Here is an 18745-nt window from a genome sequence, read left to right as displayed (position 1 = left end):
ATTATAAAATAGTCCAACCTTTAAGGGAAAAAAAATTAAATGGCTTGGATCTTTTCATACACACATTGGGCATTAAATGTCACTAAGTTAACACAGTAAGGTGGAAAAAAGGATAAGAGGGTACAGTAAGTGTTCCCCAAACAATTCCATACTTTATGAAGTACTGTCAATGGTGTATTTATTTTAACCAGGTTATGGGGAAAAAAATGAAAGAATTATTACCAGAATTTGCATCAATTTCCTGGAGAAGGTAACAATAAAACATTTAATATACACATTTATTTGTATATTTATTGGAAGAATCTTTGGTAGCAATTGTGTGTTTCTTCCACCTTATAGGACTTTTTAAAATAAATGTCAAAAGTAGTTTACTAATCAGCATATGAAAGATAAAACTATGATACTATTCTTCTGGTTTCCCTATAAAACATCCTTGATAATAACTTGGACTATTCATGCACTTAAACACAGTGTCTGTTTAACTTATATACATACAAAATGAAACTAATACCAGAACAAAAATTAGACAGTAATGAGAATCAATAACAAAACATAACAATGACAATTGTTCTTAAGTAATTTATTTTAAAATTATAAGATTTACAGTGCCTTGATTATGCAAAATAGCATAACGGAAATTAAACCAAATCAATAAACCAAAAGAGAAAAAAAAACTTAATTTTCTCGAGTATTCATACTTAAACCGTCTTTGTAAGTATTTGATGTCCCAACCATGTCTTATGTAGAAAGTATAATAATTTCAAACGTTTCACTTGCAGGTTTAATTTCTCATTTTCAATTTTTATGAACTGTAATGCAATTTCAAATCCTAATATACCTAGTGTTTATACTGCAACAGCAGCAAATCTCAAATGTGTAATCAAATGTGAAACTGGAGCACAGCTTCTAGCTGCAGACAGAAATTATACACTGCATTCAGTCCAGGACAGTACATTATATTAACCAGAGCATAGAATTTAGTACACTTATTGCAGGGTTGGTGTTTCTTTCCCTCTGACTTGAATCAGCTGAGCTGATGAGCAGACATATTACTGCTGTGGATAGTATGACTGCTGTGGGGGCTGAGGGAAGGGGTATGAAGGCTGCTGGGGTCCTGGGTATGGAGCCTGTCCAGGACTCTGGTGATACACTGGTGGATATGGCATATTATACTGGCCGTACGCATAAGGATTATAGCCCATTGGCATGGGCATTTGGCAATACCTGATAGGGAAAAGAAAACAAAAAAATTTGATTGGTAAATCAAATACTAAAAAGTAAAATAATTATTATTCTAGAACTACGTTTTCCATGAACGTCATTTCTATTTTTTAGTCTATCAAAGAACAGTGGAGAGAAAAAAACCGTTTCAAGGCACTTGTCGGAGAAAACCATTCCTATCCTGTTGTTAATTAAAACAAGAGTACCAAGTGTTTAATACTATCCAAAAAAAAAAAAATACTGATGGAAATAAGATTCAATATTCAAGTATTAAAGAAAGAAAAAAAATGGAGACCCTTCATTTTAACATGGCAAAACTAATAATCTAAATACATTCGTCTTCCACAATACTCAGTATTCACTGTAATGCACATAAATTTACAAGTTATAAAGTTCTAATATTTGGAAGACAGCATGTACTTACTAAGTAAAATTTAGAGCACATCTTAAAAGGTAGTCAAATGTTTGGATTTTTAAGATTAAGAAATTACCACAAAAAGGCTAACCTTTAAGAAAGTGCAACCCATAATAAGATAAATTTTCATCCAAAGGCTTATTAAATGCCAAGTATTCGAAGTACAGGGACGTAAACAAGGCCTTATCAGTTTGCTATGCTACACTCAGAAAAGGCACCTGTTTATCACCTAAAGTCAAAGGAAACACCTATGAACTCAATACAAAGAGATGTATTTACTATAAACCCAATATGCAAAATATAAAAACATAAATTTAAACGGCCTAGGAAATAGCTATGCAACTATTCATGTAAGTGACCATAACATTATTATTATTTCTGGATAAGCTGACAGTATAGCTTATTCATTCATGACACCTCCATTTGAAGAAGGGGTGACCTGTTTTTAATAGGTTAGCCAGAACCTAGAAACAACATTAGCCAACTTGGGATATACAATTTTGCAGCCTTACCCAGGATATCCTGGATAGGTGGGATAGGGTGGTCCCTGGGCCTGTGGAGGAGGAGCTGAGCCAGGCGTTTGTGATGGAGGTGGTGCAGCAGTACCAGCCCCAACTGGAGCTGGAGCAGTAGCAGAAGGAGCTCGATTTGCTGGAAGCACAGGTGGTGGAGGCCTGGCTGGGGGCTGGGGCTTAGTAGGCTATAAGAAAAAGTCAGCATGGACTATAAAATGCTTCATATTTCTTTCAAATTGCTATTAAAATTAACAAGGACATATGAGAAAGTCTAGAATCCAACCAAATATATTTTTAATTCCCATTCTTAAATACTGGCTTATTACTATAGAAATAAATCATAGTTGTATAACTCTCCAAACTGTGGAAACCCCATAGCTGCTGCTCTTTTCCTGGTAACTAATACTTAATCATTTACTGCTTCCTCCGGTGGTTGGGCATTTGAGGTGGAAGGAAGCAGCACAGGTACTGTTTACTACCATCACTTCCTCCCAGTCCCCAGACTCTATATGAAAAGTTTAAATACTCAGTAACTGTAAAAGAATATCATATAGAATAATCACACATCTAACAATGAAATTTAAGAACTATTAACATTTTGCCATTTGTTTTATCTGTAACTACGTCCATATATATTTGCAGAATCGTTTGAAGTAAATTGCAAACTTTGTGACACTAGCCCTAAAGACTTCAGCACGCAAGTTATCTTAACTATATCATCCTACATAATCACAATACCATTTTCATCCTTAAAAAACTAATGTCATCAAATATCCACTCCAAATTCAATTCTCCCTATTTAACACAAAAAGCTCAAATAGCTATTTTTATAAACCAAAATCAAATCAAAGTTCATATATGCATTTGATTATAATGAAACTTTCATCTCTTTTCATCTAGAATATGCCTCCTTTTTTTTAATCAATGACATTCACTTTTAGAAAAGATCGACCCAGTTATTTCATGTAAATGTTCCATGTGATAGATTTGTCCAATTATTTCCTAATGGCATAATTTAACCTCTTATTTTATCATTTGCTGTATCTGCTGTAAACAGAAAGTTTAAGGGCTTGGTTAGATTCAGGTTAAGCATTTTTTGTCCAGAATTCTTGAATGATGCTGTGTTCAACATAACGCAAAGTATCAGAAGGTTGGTTACCTGATGCAGGTGGTAACCACTAGATCCTTCCTAGGTAAACCATGTTTTATCCTTTAGAACAAGTAATCATCACTAATGTAAAATTTCTGTTTAAAATATTTATTTGCCTACTAACCGGCATGGTTCTTGGCGCTGGAGTTGGAGGAGTTGGTGCATGTCCTCCTGCTGGCGAGGACTGATATGCAGGTGTAGGAATTGAAGGAGCACTAGGTTCTCTGGCAATGCTTTGTTGCAAGTCCCTTATCAAAGTCAGAGTGTTAAAAATTAACACAACAGAAAAAAATTAACACACATAAAATACCAGCTTATTTTTCTTTTCTTCATACATGAAACACAGAAAATGGACTCCAAACAATGATGGTATTTTTAAAATATACTATATTTCAAATTAGTACAGCCACTATGGAAAACAGTATGAAGATCCCTCTAAAAACTAAAATTAGATCGACCATATGATCTAGCAATCCCACTGCTGGGTATACATCCAAAACAAAGGAAATCCATACACCAAAGAAGTGTCTGTATTCTCATGTTTATTGCAGCACTTCCGATAGCCAAGATATGAATGCAACTTAATGTCCATCAGCAGATAAATGAATAAAGTGTTGTATATATATGCAATGGAATATTATTCAGCCATAAAAAATGATGTAATTCTGTCATGTGCAGCAACATGCATAGAGCTGGAGGACATTACGTTAAGTGAAATGAGCCAGGCACAGAAAGACAAATATTGCATGTTCTCATTCATAAGTGTGAGCTAAAAACAAGGAGATAGAGAGTAGAATGATGGTTACTAGAGTCAAGGAAGAGTAGAGGATGGGGATAAAGAGAGGTTGCATAATGGGTACAAAAATACAGTTAGATAGAAGAAATAAGTTCTAGTGTTCAATAGCACCAAAACAGCTAACAATAATTTATTGTATACTTCAAAATAGTTAGAAGATTTGGAGTGTTCCCAACACAAAGAAATGATAAATGTTTGAGATCATGAATAACCTAATTACCCTGATTTGATTACTACACATTGTATTCATGTATCAAAATATCACATGTACCCCATAAATATGTGATGAATATCCTAATTACCTTGATTTGATTATTACACATTATATTCATGTATCAACATATCACACGTACTCCATAAATATGTACTATTTATCAATAAAAAAACTGAAAAAAAATTCTACATTTCTATTCTTGACTAGAATCTAAATCCTCTTTCTTCCTTACTGTTTAATAAAATGAAGTTGTATCTTTTTCTATTTCTGAAGACTAGGGGAAAAAAGTAAACTTTTTCAGAGATTATAGTTACAGCTGAAGTAAGAAACATGTCAAACTGAGCAAGTAATCCTGAAAGACTGCCCACTCTTTAATAAAAGGTAGCCCCTGGATTTAAAAAGCTCCCAGTATGATCTACCTAAAAGTTATCAGAAAACTACAACGACTCATAGTTACCTAGTTATCTAATCAATGTATCTCGTAGTTATCTAATATAACTCAGTTATCTAATCAACTAATGTTTTAATCACTGTACGATATTGGTTTATACAAAATAAGGTAAAAAAGCTAACCTTTTACGCAAACCATTATGCAAATTTCTAGATAAAAAATTTCTGGCAAAGCACACTGCCATGTGTGTACCTACGCAACTGTCTTGCATGCTCTGCTCATGTACCCCAAAACCTATAATCCAATAAAAAATTTAAAAAAAAAAAAAAAATTTCTGAAGATATTCAAAGAAATGTGGCACTGAGATATTTAATGTTAAAAGATAACTCATGACCTGTCACTAAGGTAGGCTCATGAAAGCTATATTGCTGAAAATACTATTACAATTTAGTATTAAAAATCAGAAAATTTTAAGTCTCCTCTAATAGTAAATTGAAGTTTATCCCAAAATCACACTAAACAATACCTAAAGTAAAACTCACTCCATGTAATACATAGTGTCAATCAACTTTCACTGCACTGATTAACGTACACAGGGTAGTAAATATAACGTGTCCCAAAACATCTGAGACAGTACCTTTTGCCCTGATTTAACAATTAACAGCAAAGCCCCACACTGTCCATATCCAATCTTCCCTCTCAAGAAGGGCCACAATCTCTCCAGACATAAATAAAACTAGTATACCTTCATTGAAAAAACAAAACTACTTCTTAATATAAGCAAATAACTGCTTATAACATAAATAAGTTTTTAATCACTATCAAAATTCTAAAAGGTCAGATTTTGAAATATCTAAAAAATGTATGTATATTATAAAGCTTTAACAAAACACCTTTATTTTCCCTTGATAAACTCTAGGGATGATTGCAGTAAATAACACATTTAAAAGGCAAATAATAATTTCCTGGCCACTTACAAAAGATATAAATCAATGCTATTAAATAAAATCAATAATGTAAAAAAGCAATAAGATATAAAATAAAATGCTCACTTTGGGAGGCTGAGGTGGGTGGATCACCCGAGGTCAGGAGTTCAAGACCAGCCTGGCCATGATGGTGAAACCCCATCTTTAAAAAAAAAAAAAAAAGTAAAGAAAAATAAACACAAATAAATAAATAAAATGCCACCAGTATTCCTATGCCCAACAACCTACTGGCAGTGGTATTCAAACCATTAGTAAAAAGAAAGTAAAGTTCAGAGTAAAACATTCGTTCTTCTTACACTCTTTAAATTTCTGATGAAAGATTTCAATGAAAACAGAAATTAAAAAGCAAAGCCTCCAGCTAATAAGTATATAAAGAGGACATATTAATCACCGGGAAAATGAAAATTAAAATCATACAATGAGATAATACTACAAACTCAGCAGAATAGCTAAGGGCAAAAATGTGGAGCAACCAGAACTCTCATATACTGCTAGGAGGAATGTAAATTAGTACAATCACGTTGGAAAACTATTTGATAATATCAGCTAACGTTAAACATACACATACCCTTTGATCAACTATATACCCAACAGCACTGCATATACATGCTCACCAAAAGCATGAACTGTCTAATACAGTAACCACTAGCCATATATGGCTATCAAACATCTGAAATGTGGCTAGTCTGAATTGAGATGTGTTATAAGTATAAAATACACGTTAGATTTCTAAGACTTAGTGTGAAAAAAATGTAAAATATCTCTCATTTATAATTTTACATTGATTATAAGTTAAAATACTTTGGACATATGGGTTAAATGAAACACTGAAATTTATTTCGCCCGGTTTTTTGTTTTGTTTTGTCTTTTACTAAGGCTACTACAAATTTTACATTTTCAATTGCATATGTCACTGCATAGTATTTCACCATATAAATGTAGTTCAATTAACCAGAACCAGACATTTGATTTGTTTCTATATTTTTACTGCTACCCACAATATTGGACAGCACTGATTTACACCATTCATGCCAGCACTATTTATAAAAGCTCAAAACTAGTAACTTCTTGAATATTCAACAGTAGAATAAATAACTTGTGTATTCAAACGATAAAATATATACAAAAATGAGAATAAAAGATCTATAAATACACACAATTATAGTGATGAATCTCACAAATATAATAATAGAATAAAAGCCAGCCATAGAAGAGTACATAATGCGTGATTCTATTTACATACAATGCAAAAACAGGAGAACGTAATCTATGTTCTTACAAGTTAGGATAGTAGTTGCCCTGGAAGAGAAAGATAAAGACTGACTGGGTGGATGCATTAACAATGCTTCTAGGGTGCTGAGAATTTTCTGTATTGATCTAAGTGGTAGTTGCCTGGTGTACTCAGTTTGTGAACATTCAACAAGATATACACTTAAGTATACTTTTCTGGTATATATTACATTCAGTAAGATATTAAAGAATTTTGGCCTTGAGTATTAACAATGACTTTAATAAAATAAACTCTCAGATATTCAAAAGCTAATATTATGTGTCCTACTGTTCCATCTTTCATTCACCTTTCTATAAATGAGCTGAAAATACTTGACAAATGTATATAATATATACACAAATAGCAACAAACCTGATTTTTAGAGATTTGAGATATAAAATATTTCAAATGACAATATTTAAATCTTCCTTCCTTAAAATATCGAGCTTCTTTGTGCATAAACAAGCCAATTTATATGTCTATTATTTTCTTCCTTTTTACACAAAGCATACTCTACACACTGTTCTGTGTCTTTTGACCATAACCATCTCGGAGATCTTTCCATATCAATAAACTGAAAACATCCTGTTTTTTAAAATAGCTGCACAGCATTTCACTGTACAAGTGTAGCTTTATTTCACCAGCCCTGATCACTTGTTTCTACTTTTTTACTCTATTTGCAACGCAGACATGAATAAGCTCATAAATATGTCATTTCTGGCATATTCTAATATAACTTCAGAACAGATTCCCAAAAACAGAATAGCTAGATTAAAGGATTTTTGAATTTGTAGTCTTATCCTTTACAGCTAAACTGCCCAACACAAGGACTGCACCATTCTGTATTCTCACAGCAATGTATAAAATCTATTTTTCCAACATGTGACAACAAAGCATGTTATCAAACTTTCAGATTCTTGCCAATCTGAAAATATTTCAGACTAATTTTAATTTGTATTTCATTATGAATGATGGGTTTTTTTTTTTTTTCATTTATTTAAGAGTCATTTGTATTTCCTTGTCTGCAAAATTCTGTCTGCATCCTTTCCTCAGTTTTCTATTGGGTTTTCTTCTCATTCATTTCTAGGAGTTCTTTTCTAAATAAAAGAACTTTTGCCTGTGAATAAGTTTCAAATATTGAATTCCCAATTTGTCATATCCTGAGTCTGTTTATCATATTTCTATAAGGAACTTCTTCTTTCCTTTTCAATGGCTTCTGGATTTTAAGCTGGAGTTATGAGATCCTACCCATCCTAGCTTTATTAAGGAATTCTCCTCCATTCTCTTTTACACCTTATATTTCATTTACAAATGTCGTTTGGTCCACTCGTAATTTATTCTGGTATAAAGATAACTTTTGTTTTCTAAATGGCTGGGCAGTTGTCCACAACCTATTCTGGTTGGTTGAAGATCTTTTTTACACTAAATTCACAATGTATTTGAATCTATTTCTATTTTCTATTCTGTCTGTCTAATCATGTACCAGTACCCCTGTGTTTTAATTAAAGATGGTACTATATACCTCAATATCTGGTAGAACTAGCATTCCTTCACTATTCTTTTTATTGTTTTCCTGGCTGATCTTGTTTCTTTTTCTATTTGAACTTCTAATTCTAAATGAAAAGTTGTTGATTTTTTCAATCAAAAGTATGCTGAATGCACGTTTGTTTATTTCTTTACTTATGTTTGTTATTAGAGATAGGGTCTCGCTATTGCACAGGCTGGAGTACAGTGGCTGTTTACAGGTACAACCATAACATACTACTTCCTAGAACTCTGGGGCTCAAACCATCCACCCCCTTTAACCTCCCAAGTAGCTGGGGCTAGAAGTGCATGCCATCATGCCCAGTTGATGCATACGTTAACTTAGAATTGACATCTTTATGAAGTTGAGTCTTCTTATCCAAGAACATATGTTTTTTAAATTGCTCAAGTCTTCTTTTGTGTCCTTGAAATAGTGTTTCTTTACATAGGTCTCATATGACAAACTTACATATTTTACCTTTTTTTTGCTATTTTAAGTGGGTCTCTTCCTTCATTTTATCTTCTATAGGTTTATTTACATGAAAGCCACTGATTTCTACATATTATTTTTATGATCAACAACTTCATTAATAATTATCTTATTATTTACAGAGTTTTGGGGTTGATCCTCTTGGGCTTTCAAGTAGTTGTACAATCACAATGTCTGTAAATAGTGCTAGTTTTACTTATTCCTTTCCAATTTTTTAAATTCTAATTCCTCTCGTGATTGTCTTGGCTGGTACTGCAGTCTAGTGTTAAAAAGTGGTGCCGATAGTGCCATTTGTTGTCTGTTCTTGACTTGAGGGGGAACTGTTTATAGTGCTTCTCCATTAATCACTACACTGAGTTTTGGGCAGAAATACACATACACACACACACACATTTTCATGTTATGGAAGCATCTATCATCTATCTATTCTTATTTTACTGAGTATCATCAGAACACTCATTTTCTCAAATGCTTCTACCTCATCTATCAAGACAAACCTGTGATCTTCCCTTTGATGTGAAAATACTGAATATTGGAATAAATGCCCCCCTCCCCCTGGTCAATAATTCTATTTTTTTTTGAGACAGAGTCTTGCTCTGTCACCAGGCTGGGGTGCCATGGTGCAATCTTGGCTCACTGCAACCTCCACCTCCTGGGTTCAAGCGATTCTTCCGCCTCAGCCTCCCAAGTAGCTGGGACTACAGGCACGTGCCACCACACCCAGCTAATTTTTGTATTTTTAGTAGAGATGGGGTTTCACCATGTTGGCCAGGATGGTTTCAATCTCTTGACCTCATGATCTGCCTGCCTTGGCCTCCCAAAGTGCTGGGATTACAGGCGTGAGCCACCGCACCTGGCCTCGGTCAATAATTCTTTTTAACATGCTGGTGAATATTACTAGCAAATACCTTAGGACTTTTGTATCCATATCATAACTGAAACTGATCTGTAGACTGTTTTGTATTATTCTTTGTTAGATTTTTTATCATTAAGACTAATAGGGAGAATACTCATCTTTTTTGAGGCTGGGCACAGTGTCTCATGCCTGTTATATCTCAGTACTTTGGGAGAAGAAGGTGGGCACATAACCTGAGGTCAGGAGTTAGAGACAAGCCTGGCCAACATGGTGAAACCCTGTCTCTACTAAAAATACAAAAATTAGCCAGGCTTGGTGGCACACACCTGTAATCCTAGCTACTCAGGAAGCTGAGGCAGGAGAACTGCTTGAACCCGGGAGGCAAAGGTTGCAGTGAGCCAAGATCACACCTCTGCACTCCAGCCTGGGCAACATAGCAAGACTCCATCTCAAAAAATATATATATATTCATCCTATTTTTAAACCTCTTTTTAAAACAATCTAATTATTTGCTTTTTATAGGTTTAGTAGAAATACTCTAAAAACAACTACCCTGCTCTTTCTTAGAGGTGGAAGAAAATGAAAATTCTCATGAACATGGGCAGAGAGGTGAATGAACATGAACGTGTTCATTCTCTGTTCATGAATATGAACAGAGAGATGAATAAAGATCTAGTTGGCTGAAAGGGTCATCGGTGTAAGACTCTTTCAGCTCTTTATATTTATTACTAATGAATATGGCTTTTTATGTACCTGAGAGACAGTTAAGATATAAAATATTTAGCTCATATTTATTATCCTTGCGATTACAGCAATCACTCCACTCTCTTCTAATACATAGAGCTGCCAGCCTAAATTTTTTTCATCTTTTTGTAAACTGACTTGATTACTTTGCCTGACTGCCTAAAGGATTCTGCCATTATCTTTTAAGGCTAATAATTTATATGCCTTGATGCAGACAGTTCTTGATCATTTTCCCCTACCATATGATACACTCTTTCAACAACCTTCACTTATTTTAAGAAAATGTTCTTGAGTAGTATCATTAAATAACTGTTCTGTCTGGTTTTTCTTCTTTCAGAGAAATTCAATTTTGCATATATTAGATCTTCTGTGCCTATCTTCTCTCTAATACTCTGTAATTCTTTCTTGACTTTGATTCCATTTTCTTTAATTTCCTCATTTCTACTCTGTGTTCCTGCGTGTTCTTACTATTCTCCCTTTGTGCTCCTTCCCATTTCTTGATGGTTTTATTCTTCCCTTCTACTTCTTTCCTGAATTCTGACACCTCACATCTTATCACTTGCTGTTTTCTTACCATATTCCTGCAGTTCTGGCATTTCTGCTCAAAGTGTTCCTTAGAGGAGCAGTGCCCAACATTTTTGGCACCAGGGTCCAGTTTTGTGGAAGACAATGTTTCCACGGGGGAGCACAATAGGGTTTGCGCTCCTATGACAATCTAATGCCGTGGCTGATCTGACAGGAGGTAGAGCTCAGGAAGTAAGTGGGTGGCCCAGCCACCCACTTGCCTGTCACTCACCTCCTGCTGTGCAGCCCATTCCTAACAGACCACAAACCAATACCAGTTTATAGCCCCAGGATTAGGGACCCCTGTCTTAGAATGACTGCCTTTTTACATTTTTTGTTGTTTTTGTTTAGTTCATGGTCAGATGTTTGCTCATAATTTTCATCTATTCTGTGATATTATTTTGGTAAATGTTCTTCATCTATTAAGTTTTATTAATTTTGTTAATCTTTTTCACCTTTTATCAGTGCTGTGCCACTCTGTATCAATTATTCAGCAGTAAATGAGTCGTATGTTGACTGGCCCTACTTTCTCAATAGCCTCCTTCAGAAAGTGATATTGCTGGTATTTTCTGAGCTATTCACCCTGTCTCCTCCATGTTCTATAGCTCTAGGTTTATGTAAGAAACTTATTTGCCACTTCAAGATTAATTGCATATATTTATTGTCACTCCCTGAGATCTGCCACCCTGAACTGTTTTATTATTTCTGTGATCTCACTGTACTTCCTGTATTTAGAGTTTCTACATCTTTTTATCCTCCCAGATTGTACAGGTGTTTGCTTGTTGCCTTGTAAAATATTCGATCTAGTTCCTTCTTCCAGGAGCAAAGGAAGGAAATTGCTATCTCATACTACCTAGTTCACACCAAAAGTCTCTACATAATTTTTTAAAAGAAAATTCTTGTAGTTAAATTTGATACACAGAACAGACTTACTTTAAGAGTTCATCTCTTTCTGTCTTCCGTGCAAAAACTATATCGCTGCATTTGTTCTGGAATCTAACCAGGATTTCAGTCAACTCATTGTAAAACTATAAGCAAAGAACAAATACAAGTAATGAACAAGAAGAATTTCTTCAATCCAGGGAATAACGTGATCTAAAGCTAATTTGTCAATGATAGTTAAAGCTGAAGAACTGAAATTTGCATGAGATACATTCACACAATTTACCAAGACCAACAACTTATTATTAAATATGACCTAAGAATTCTAAAGAAAATAAAAATAAAACCATTCTTACAGAACATTATCATCGAAAATTAAATGTAACAAGTTAAAAGTTTCATGATCATGAAAATCTTCCTAATTCCTAGAGAAAAGTCAATTGCTTGATAATAACATTAAATCTATTTAAGTGGAAGGATCAGATTTTCATATTCACTACAGAAATGCAAGTATACTTCAGAAACCCTTAAAAGAATTTCCAAAGGCTCTCTGGAAGGTTTTCTCAGCTTATCTATTTAAACAAAGCATTTTAAACCAAATTAAAATGGCATTTGACTATCCTCCCTATTTGGAAGGTTTTTCAGTATTTTTACTCTCTCTTCAAAGGGTTTTACATTTTTACCTACTGTATTTATATCAAGATAACTTTATTCAGTGATCATTATGAAGTTAAGTACCAAAAGGAATTATGCATCTGAAAAACTTAAAAATCACTGTTCCCTCAAAAAACAAAGTAATTGGTAAAAAAGAAATATAAGCGAATTCCCTAAACTTTTTAAAGGACAAGGCAAGAAAGTACTTACATATTTAGTAAGCCCTCTGATACCTAGGCAGACCACAAGTCTATCCTCAGCAAACGACCACACAGAATATAAAAGTCATGCCCCAGACCTTTCCCATCACAAATCAGCTTTGACTACTCCTAATTTGACTGCTCATAATTCATCAGATTAATCAACCTCCTATCCCTTAAAAAGGTGTCATAGACATCTCTGCTAATTCCTGCTACCTGGAATGTTTATACCCCTTTTCTGTCAATTGGAATAAGCAATTCATTCTTCAAAGTTCCCATGAAATGTTGCCACCTTCATTCAGCTTTCTCTCTCCTAGAACAAACTTCACAGAGGCAATGCCATTAAAGCTAAACTTCCAGGCAAAGAATAATTTGGTTCAACTGGAAACACCATTTAATTTCCAAACTATACCTTCACATCTGTACTTGCTAGCTACGGTTCCTTTTGCATGTTCTTCATACCTTTGTGCCCTCCTTCAAATTAGCTACAAGTTCAACAAATTTGTCATATGCAGTAGCTAAATTCTTCAAAACTTCTTCTCTTAAGTTAGCTTCATTGTTAGATTGCTTCATTTTCGAAAAATCCTGATGTGAGACCTTGTTTAAAAAAAAGATTTATGTATTTATATTTATAAAATTAATATAGCTCATAACATTTGTATTGACCTTTTCCAATTATGAAAATCATATGTGATTAAATACATTGGCAAAATTAATAGAAATACCTAGTATACTCCTTTTGAAGCCACATTATGCTTTAAATCTTTCTTAAGTAAAAATTTCACAAATCCAACAGGAGTCAAAACATAACCAATAATGATCACGGATTTCTATTAGCATATAACACTTGCAAAAATCATAACATGAAAATTATTTTACCTTTTGGAATACTTTATATCATATATAGATATAATATTTAGGAGTAGAAATGTATGTTTAGTTCAACACATTAACTATTAAAAGGGCAAAATTTCAAGTCTTTGTTAGTCCAAACAAACACCAACTTCAAACTTCTCAATATATTTAGTTTTGTATTATTTTCAAAAAAATGACTAAAGTCTGTATGTATGTTAGCCATAAAACTAAAGGCATCAGTAATTCCAACTAATTTTGATTTTCCTCACATATGGGAAAAAAATCAAAGCTATTCAAAATTTAGAAATAGAAAAATATCGGAAGTATCAAGCACTCCTAAGTAATATGCAACATTTTAGCCATAAAAGTATGACTTTGTTTCATAGACTTAAATAAAACTGATGTGCCAAGTTCAGTTTTACAAAATATACATCATTAAGTTCTACTCTTATTCTCCAATGTCATTTTCCTAAATGAATATAGGTTTTGTTCAGATGCATCTTTTCTGTAATTTTTAAAACATAAATCTTATTAAATATATAAATTTCACCTGAATATTTTTAAGAAGTCCCTCCTGTTTCTTTAGAGATTCTTGGACTTTAGTTGTAAGACCTCCATAGACTCGATCTAGTTCAGTAACAGAAAGAGCTTCTTCATTTATCACACCATCTTGAGCCAGAGCTGTCAAAAACTTGCTTGTCATGTCAAAATTCACAGATTTCAAGTCATTCTCCAAACCCTCTCTTTCCTTCTTTATTTCATCAAGATTTATCAATAAGGATTTTAAGACATTTACAACCTAAACAATAAAAAAGACACCTTAGTTTAACTGCAAAAAAAAAAAAGCAGCCAATTTCAAGAAGGAAATAATATATAAAGGTTCATTCAGGCTGAGAGAGAGATGATTTCTCAGAGAGCCAAATATAAAGTGAACATCAGGTTTATATAGATAGACACTGTACCTTCAGTTGACTCAGATTAAAACAAAAGCAGCATTAATAACAGTAAAAACAGCTACAATTTACTGAACGCTTATGTTAGGTACCATGCTAAATACTTCAGAAATATAATTTTATGTATTCCTTAAAATATCCTATGGGGTATATATTTTATTACCTCTATTCGAAAAATAGGGATAATGAATCTGAAAAATTAAGTGACATAGTTACACAGCTACTAAGGGGCAGAGGTAAAATTTGAGTCCAAAGTCTGACTAACTCCAAAACCAATCTCTTACCCACTCTACACTATACTCCCCCTTCCCACCATGGCTGTGAAGCAGGGGAAGATATAATTTTGCTAAGTACGTAGATATCCTATTTTGCCTAAAGAGACTGAGAGATAGAATAGTTATGAAGATAGAAACAGAGACAGTTATAAAGGAAGCATGCTAGATGGAGAAAGAAATAAAGATACAGATTTAAAGCTACATACCACATTTACTTTATACATTGGGAGAAGTAGGAAAGAGAGTTCTTGCGCCTCTCTTCGTATCATTAAGAGTTTTGGGCCAGACATAGTGGTTCACGCCTACAATCTCAGCACTTTAGGAGGATCATTTAAGCCTCGGAGTTTGAGAATAGTGAGACCCCATTTCTACATTAAATTAAAAAAAAATTAGGCACAATGGCATACACCTGCAGTCACAGCTACTCCAGACGCTGAGGCAGGAGAACTGCTTCAGCCCAGGGAGTCAAGGCTGCAGTGAGCCATGATCATGCCACTATACTCCAGCCTGGGTGACAGAGAGAAACGCTGACTCAAAACAAAAAACAAGAGTTTTATCTCTTGAATTCAGTCAAGACACTCTCTGACCTACATCCACATGATTCATAAACACCCCTTTATATTAACAGTGTCCAAGTGCTTTCTAATGAGCACTTACTTTCAAGCTGCCCCTTTCGCTTATCTCTTCATACTTTGCTAGGACCAAGAAGAATATCAACTCAATCTCTCTATTCTGCTTGCCCCAATGATGCACATAGAAAGAAAACTAGGGGAAAGACAAAAGAAGAAGAGGACATCATGAGCCCTGTCTCCACACCTGTCTTTCTCATCACCAGCAGCAATTCCAATTCCTGTGGATCTCCCCACCAACTGCCTGCTTCTAAAAATTCCTATCCTACTCTTCCTTTTGGTCTTATTAGCTCCTTGATAGGACTGTCCAGAGTAACATCCCTTTGTGAAGACCAGAGACTCAAGGTTTCTTCTAACTTTAGGTGAATTTCCTTTTTGGCCTCCATTTACCACCCATATATCCTAAATATCCTAATTTTAAAATGGAATGAAGGGAAGGGAAGAGAAGGGGGAGGGAAAGGAGAAAGGGAGGGAGACCAAGAAGAAGGATGGGGAGAAGGCTGTGGAGAGAAAAAGAAATATGATTCCTAGAGTCTAGAAAGCATCAAACCACAGAAACTCTAAAAGGAAGGAGGAAGAGAAAGAATCATACCTGGATGGATATGACAAAGACTGTTTAAAGACCTAGCAGAACTTGATATTAGATGATATGAATAAAAATCTTCCTTCCAAGTGTCTTCCAGGATATATTATTAAATGAAAAAAAAAAAGGGCACAAAAGCATATATAGTATAATGCAATTTGAGTGAGAGAAGAAAAATCAGAAAATAAATATACACATACACAATATATTTATATATGTATACATACTTTTTGGGGTTTTGTGTTTTGTTTGTTCTTGCAAAAAGAAAATCAATAAGGACAAACCAGAAACTAGCAAACATGGTTACTTACAGGAAATATACAGAAATGAAGTAGAAGGAAAAGGAATGAGACTTCTCTGTATATACCTTTTGAATCATGAACATTTTTTACACACTCAAAAAACAAGATTAAGTCAAAACTTGAATGTGGAAATAAACAAACTAATTATCAAAGTGAAACATAATTATATAAGAAAAAAAAATTCAACTCTGACTATACTCCCTTTGAGGCCATAATGGACTTAGTTACTGTGCAATTAAGGATAGTTTACTACTTAGAAAACTCAACTTTCTCATCTGCAAGATGGGTATAATAACAGTACCTATTTCAGGACTGTTGTGAAGACTGAGATAATCCATATAAAGTGCTCAACACAACTTCTAACAAAGGGTAAGTCTTCAATCATAGCGGCTCCATAGGAAGAAAAGCTAAGCCCAACTTCTATGGCATCTAACCAGACTGATACAGAAGACGGTACAGAGGACCAAACAGTTAACAAATCCTGTGATATTCAAAAATGCAGTAATTTTAACTTTCTCAGGGGGAAATACCACTTCAAACAACCAATTTATGAATGAACTTGTGGACTACCACACAAAGATAGATGTCCCTTATACTGTGAACATCCTTCATTAAAAATTCATATATAGTACACTAATTCAACACATTTCAGATTATATGACACTGACCTCATTTTAATAGAGTAAATGAGGTAGAAAATGAATTAACTGCTTCCACAAATGAATGACCAAGATAATAAGAAAACCACTGCCAAAATTTTCTTATAAACTCAAATTTGAGGCTTAACATGTTATCAAAGTATATAAATAATTAGAATCCTATGGTGTTTATTTCTTATACAGAACTCCAGCTAGCTTTCAAGTGCAATTAATTGTATCCCTTTATTAAGTTAGGCTGCCAGTGATGATCATTCAAACAGCAAATACTTTTTGTATTGGGTACCGTTCTAGATATTATGGACACAATTACTAACAAAAACAGTTTTTCCTTCATTTGGGGGACCAGAGATGATCATTCAAACAGCAAATACTTTTTGTATTGGGTACCGTTCTAGATATTATGGACACAATTACTAACAAAAACAGTCTTTCCTTCATTTGGGGGACCAGAGAGGATTGAATAAATATGCAAAGGGAAGGACTAAACAAATACACAAAAATAGAAGAAGGTGGGTAGACAATGACAAAGATGGGGAATAGGTGACATCTGAGACTAATGAAAAAGAGGTAATAGCCATGAAAATGGGAAGAAAGCCCTGCACAGAAGGAAAAGCAAATGTAAAAGTCCTGTGGCAGGCACAAGCTTGGCAGGATCAAAGGAAAGAAAAAACAGCCACTCTGGCTGAAGCATAGTAAACAAAATGCAGAACAGGAGATGAGGTCAAACAGAATGGCAGGAACGGCAATCACCTAGGCTGTCCATACTTTGTCTTTTAGATCAGGGCCTAAGAAACTTTTTTGTTAAAGGATCAAACAGAAAATATTTTTGGCTTAGGCCACAGTCTTCGTTTGAACTCTTTAACTCTGCTTTAGTGTGAAAGACCATGTGTAAATGAATGAGTGCAGCTACGTTCCAACAAAAATATATTAACAAACACTGACATCTGAATCTTATAAAATGCCCACATATTATGAAACAATCATCTGACTTTTTTTCAGTCATTTAAAAGATGAAGTAGAAAGTAGACTTTTACATTTAAAAAACGTAGAACTCATTCTTAGCTCACAGGCCATACAAAGACAAGGGGCAGGCTGGATTTGGCCCACAAGCCACAAGTTGCTTACCCCAGTTTTAGATTTAAAACCCTCTGTAGCATTTAATAGCACCAAGTACAATTAGAGACATAAGAAATCCCCTCAATGAAATCTTCTACTGCATTTTTAAAACCTTGTCATTTTCAGAAAAGACAAATATGCAACAAATATTCTACAGCAACAGAAAGCAGAAACCTGATGCATTTACCCTACACTAAAGCTAACCTAGAGGAGTTTTTTGTCTCTTTACAATAGGGACAAAGATGCCCAGCACAGTTCTGGAATAGCAGGCCTTCAAAAAAACACCTGGTGAATAAATAAATAAACAAACACATTCTAGCCATTCCCAACATGTCTACAAACTTTCTGTCATGAGAAACCAGGAGTAACAGCTGTGATTGCAGATCCTCCACTCATGTATGACTCCAACAAAGGCACCCCTCTGGGAGGGCACACACTTTTAGACAGTTCTCTTTATGCTCTACCTCTAAGGAGATAAAGGTTTTTTTTTTAAAAAATCTT

At 34.2% G+C, this 18745-nt stretch overlaps 1 protein-coding gene across 2 annotated transcripts in view; it reads right to left on the bottom strand.

Annotated features, from left to right (window-relative positions):
- Window positions 1–565: 565 nt before the first annotated feature.
- The window catches only part of PDCD6IP (programmed cell death 6 interacting protein), a 68363-nt gene continuing 50183 nt past the window's right edge, over window positions 566–18745 (bottom strand). For both annotated transcript variants that reach the window (XM_035278632.3, XM_002807672.6), the window contains exons 13-18: window positions 14278–14526; window positions 13335–13469; window positions 12070–12164; window positions 3426–3549; window positions 2149–2336; window positions 566–1224 (exon numbers count right to left, since the gene is read on the bottom strand). In XM_035278632.3, coding sequence (XP_035134523.1) covers window positions 1050–1224; window positions 2149–2336; window positions 3426–3549; window positions 12070–12164; window positions 13335–13469; window positions 14278–14526 — 966 coding nt within the window. In that variant the 3' untranslated portion in view covers window positions 566–1049. The remainder of the gene's footprint in view (window positions 1225–2148; window positions 2337–3425; window positions 3550–12069; window positions 12165–13334; window positions 13470–14277; window positions 14527–18745) is intronic.

This window comes from Callithrix jacchus, chromosome 17 (assembly GCF_049354715.1).
Source record: "Callithrix jacchus isolate 240 chromosome 17, calJac240_pri, whole genome shotgun sequence".
NCBI classification, from domain to species: domain Eukaryota; kingdom Metazoa; phylum Chordata; class Mammalia; order Primates; family Cebidae; genus Callithrix; species Callithrix jacchus.
This window is presented reverse-complemented; position numbering and strand designations above follow the sequence as displayed.